The sequence below is a fragment of the Apteryx rowi genome, unplaced genomic scaffold, assembly GCF_003343035.1.
Source record: "Apteryx rowi isolate R43461 unplaced genomic scaffold, aptRow1 scaffold_119, whole genome shotgun sequence".
Taxonomy (NCBI): Eukaryota; Metazoa; Chordata; class Aves; order Apterygiformes; family Apterygidae; genus Apteryx; species Apteryx rowi.
Window position 1 is genome coordinate 674439 of NW_020447408.1, and position 4233 is coordinate 678671.

Here is a 4233-nt window from a genome sequence, read left to right on the forward strand (position 1 = left end):
GCCGCCGCCGCCGCGGCCCGGGGCCAAGCGGCTGCCGCAGGCCATCGTGGTGGGCGTCAAGAAGGGCGGCACGCGCGCCGTGCTGGAGTTCATCCGCGTGCACCCCGACGTGCGCGCCCTGGGCACCGAGCCCCACTTCTTCGACAGGAACTACGACCGCGGCCTCGAGTGGTACAGGTGAGCCCGGCACGGCGCCTCGCCCCCGGCGCGGCTCCCACCCTGCGGGCCATCGCCCCCCGCTCCGGCGGCACTGCCCAGCTCCTCTCCCTCGCGGGCGCTTCCCTCAACTCGCCCCGCACCATCTGCCCCGTCCTCGCCTCTCCTCTCCCTGCGCGGTCTGTGCGGAACAGCTGGCGGCTCCGGGGGATCTCGGTCACGGGCGAGGGGACGTGGTGTCTCACGCACATCCCTATGGCAGGATATTGTCCAAGTCTGTCTAACGCTAGTGCATCCGTGGAGTCGGCGGAGCGGGAGCAGCCGTGGGTGTTTCGCACAAGCGGATTTGTTCTGTGCTCGCGATGGAGTCTGTTGCTTGACTTCTTTTGGGGAGTTTTTCCTCCTCCTTAAGAAAGTGCTAAGCAGGATCTAGGAGTAGAAGTCTAGTGCTGGCTCAGGGAGAAGAGGCAGCCCCGTGTCCCAGCCCCATGTGATTTCCCTTCCTTCTAGCCGTGGGAATATGGCTGCTGGAGCCCAAATAAATGAGTCTGTTACTGCATGTGGAAACGACCCCAATCCATGCTGGGAACCTGGGGCTGGAGCCAGGACAAGAACAGGTTTCCCTTCCTGTTTGGAGAGACACTTGTCAATGTGAAGGAACCTCCAAAACGCTTGTGAATTATTAGCCCACAGGATTGCACTATTAGTCTCCCTGCTCTTGCAGCCCCACTCCGTTTGCTTCATAGCCCTTTGCCATCAGGTTTTATCTAATTTTGTGAAAGGGACAGTTCCTATCCTCCTGTCTTGTCTGTCTGAACTCAAATAAGTGCAAGTGTATCTGAGATCTCTAATAATTTGCAGAGAGCAGAGAGTGCATCTCCAGCAGGAGATGGCGAGATTTTAATTTCAGTACAGGCTTTCTTGTTCAGTTCAGCGGTGCTCGCGGCGCGGCAGTAAGCGCAGCCTGTGTGTGTGTGCAGATCAGAGGAGCCCAGGGACTCGTACCCCGCGCCAGTGGCCCCACAGCCCCGGCATGTCCCCATGGTCCGTGCAGCTGGGCAGACACCTGCTCGCGCTGGCGGCGAGGGCACCCGCTGCTTGCCGGTGTGTCCAGAGCACCCTGCCAGCGGGTGGGCGGGTGGGAGGCAGCCACGGGGCCCCGTGTACCAAGCTCCGCTCTCCTCCCTTGCCCCGCCGTCTCAGCAGTGGTTTCCTGGTGGGACCGTCTCCCGTTTGAGAGCGGGGCAGTGCTGGTCGGATGCCAAATGGGTCGGGAGGCAGCAAGACGTGGTGCCCGTCAGGCCACATGCAGCTCTGCTGGGGTCCCTGGGTTTGTCCCCGGCTCGGGGAGACMCGCGTCATGCAGTGGCACAAAGATGCCGGTTTCTGACCATGAGCAGGTCAGACCTGCTCTGAGCAGCACCCGGCAGCTGGGGGCCGGGCTGGCGCTCATGGTGTCCGTGTCCCCGGGCGGCAGGCTGGCGCCACGGCGCGGCGAGGGCTGCCTGCGGCCTCGGGCAGGTGCCRCTGCCGTGCGTTGCGGTCGGGTCGCATTTACAGACCCTACAGCCGGAGATGCTCTGCTTCTTTTACAACCGTAGCTGAGACTGTGGAGCACAGGCTGAGAGAAGTCACGGTTGGGATGCATCTCCTCGAAGTCTGAGACCGTCTGAGGAGCCCTCCCCCCCGGATGCTGCGGGAGCTCRGTGTCCCTCGGCACAAAGAGCGGGCGGCAGGAGCCCGGGCCCCRTCTGTGGCCCTGGCGGTGCCACCAGGCTGCCCCGCTCCTGGCGTCCACAAGCAGGACAGGCGCAGGGGACGCTCTCTGAGGCCCTTTCCCTGGTCCAAGGCGGTCATGTACCATGCCCAGTTCCTGCACGGTTTGGAGGGGAGCTGCAGCGGTGTCCCTCGCCTGCGCTTGCCCGCCTGCAGGTCTGTCCCCCTCCCCTGGATGCCAGACGCTCTCCCACCCATCTGGCATTGCCTAAGAGCGGCCGGGCTGGGAACAGCTCCGACGCAGGCAGGAATGGCAGCGCCGGGCGGGAAGGGGCATCCGGAGCTGCAGGGAAGGTGCTGGTAGGAGCTGCGCAGCCTGCGGGCAGCCAGGATGCGGCTCAGCCCAGGCTCCTTGGAGGGGAAGCGGCTCCCGGGACCGGGAGGGCTGCAGCCCCCGTGGGTGCCCGGGCACTGCTCACCCTGGCCGCAGCCGCAGAGCGAGGCAGTGCCGTGCCGGCCCGGCCGGTGGGCACTCCAAGCGCGGTCGGGCGAGGAGCGCACTGCCCGGGGCCTGGCGCTGCGTCCGGATCGATGGAGAGATCACGCCTGATCAGCGAAGCCTCCAAATTAGCTCAGATAAAACAATTAAATGACACTTCCCTGGTTTTATTACTTTTTTTCTTAATCTCACAAATTTGCCAGAACTTAAGCACAGAGGCCACTAATGTATGAAATGTGGAATTGATTTTACTGCTTGCAAGTGGAGCAATTAAATATGGAGCAGGTCTAACCCCCAGCGTGATTAGCGCCGGCCCCTCCGCCAGGAGCCCAGGGAAGCCGGCGAGCAGCGTCCCACGGGTGGCTGCAGCCCGCGGACGGGCAGAGCAGACGCGGTTAGCAAGCTCGGCCCTTCCTGCCCTGGCCGGGCAAGGCTCCTCGCCYGGGACGGGGCTGCGAGCGAGGCGCAGGCCTTCCCGTGCAGCGTCCCAGTGCAGAGCGGAGGGGAAGGGGCGAGAGCAGCCCGAGCTGAGCCCCCGGGATGCTCAGGAAACATTGAGTCCTTTTCTTTTGCATTTGCTCAGAAGGGAGGTGTGGGAAGCCGAGGAGGGTGGTATCTCCTGATCCTCCCGTCCTTGCTGTCTCCACACCTCTTGCTTGTTAACACCAGCCGTTTTCCTGGTGCCTCCTGTCCTGCCTCCTGCCATCGCCCCTAGAGCCGTTGCTCCCCTTGTTTCGGGAGACCGTGCACACCGAAGTGGACGGTGCGCCAGACCCCGCCGCCTCTCCCACGCCCCAGCAAGACCACGCAGCCCGGGAGCTGCCTGCCTAATGATTTCAGACCAAAGACACCCATGCCTCTTCCAATTCCCGTCATCCTCTCTAATCCACCTCATTAGCTAGAGATACACTACAGGAAAGGTATTTTTAGCAAGATCTGTTTTAAGACAACTGAAACCAAACAGCCAGCTACTGGGGAATATCGATTCATTACCAATCCTGGACTAAATGTTCAACACAGAGCTTTTCCTGCTGCAGGTAGAGTGTGCCAATAACCTTCAGTGTTTTCCAGAACACAGGGAAGACGGCATCTTAATTTGCAGTTAACTTTGAGCAGTGATTCTAATTACAGCATCTTGGGGTGCAGTTTTCCTCTCCAGGATTTCCTCTGTGTAATCCTGGGAGATGCATTATATTCACGGAGAGGAGCTTTCCTAGCAGGTTGGGCTGCAGACCCAGCCTGGCTTCTGCAAGACCGGCACTGCTGCACCCCTAGGAGGCAGGTTGCATGTTTAGGACGGAGTAAAATTCCTCTGGAGGGGCTGAAGGCATCGGAGGGGAAACCAGCCCGGCCACCATTGCCTCAGGGCGGCTAGGGCTGAGTCCATGCAGCAAACGGGGGAATGGGGGTGTATTTTGGGTCCCATTTTGGTGTTGCTTACCAAACACTGACCCGTTCTAAAGAGAGCGTGGCCGGAGCATCCTGACGCCAGCGGGATTCCCATGCTGTGCCCAGGCGGGCTCCGCACTGCCACAGCGCATAGCCCTGCCTGGGCTCCAGCGTGCCTCCGGCCGCGTGCCTCCTGCCCCGGTGCCAGCTGAGCCCGGCGCCAGCCGTTCCCGGGCRGCTGAGCCCAGGCTTTCCCGCACAGCAAGCCGCTGTGACGGGGCCCCGGGGGCAGCGTGGCACCCAGCCGGGCTCTGCCTCCGCCTCCGCCCCGCGCGCCCTCGGTGCCCGGGTGCTGCTGGGCCTCCGCAGGGCTGCGAGCGCTGCCGGGTGCGAGCGAGGTGCTGCAGCCGGGCGCCCGAGGGCGAGCAGCCGCTGCCACCACGCAGCATCGTCGCCCGGCTGCTCGGGTCTGT

The 4233-nt window shown here is 62.7% G+C and overlaps 1 protein-coding gene across 1 annotated transcript in view; it reads left to right on the plus strand.

Annotated features, from left to right (window-relative positions):
• Position 1: 1 nt before the first annotated feature.
• Positions 2-4233, plus strand: part of HS3ST2 (heparan sulfate-glucosamine 3-sulfotransferase 2) — a gene marked incomplete at its 5' end in the record, with an annotated part of 12335 nt that continues 8103 nt past the window's right edge. The window contains one exon of the mRNA XM_026084639.1: positions 2-177. Within this exon, the coding sequence (XP_025940424.1) occupies positions 2-177 (176 nt within the window). The remainder of the gene's footprint in view (positions 178-4233) is intronic.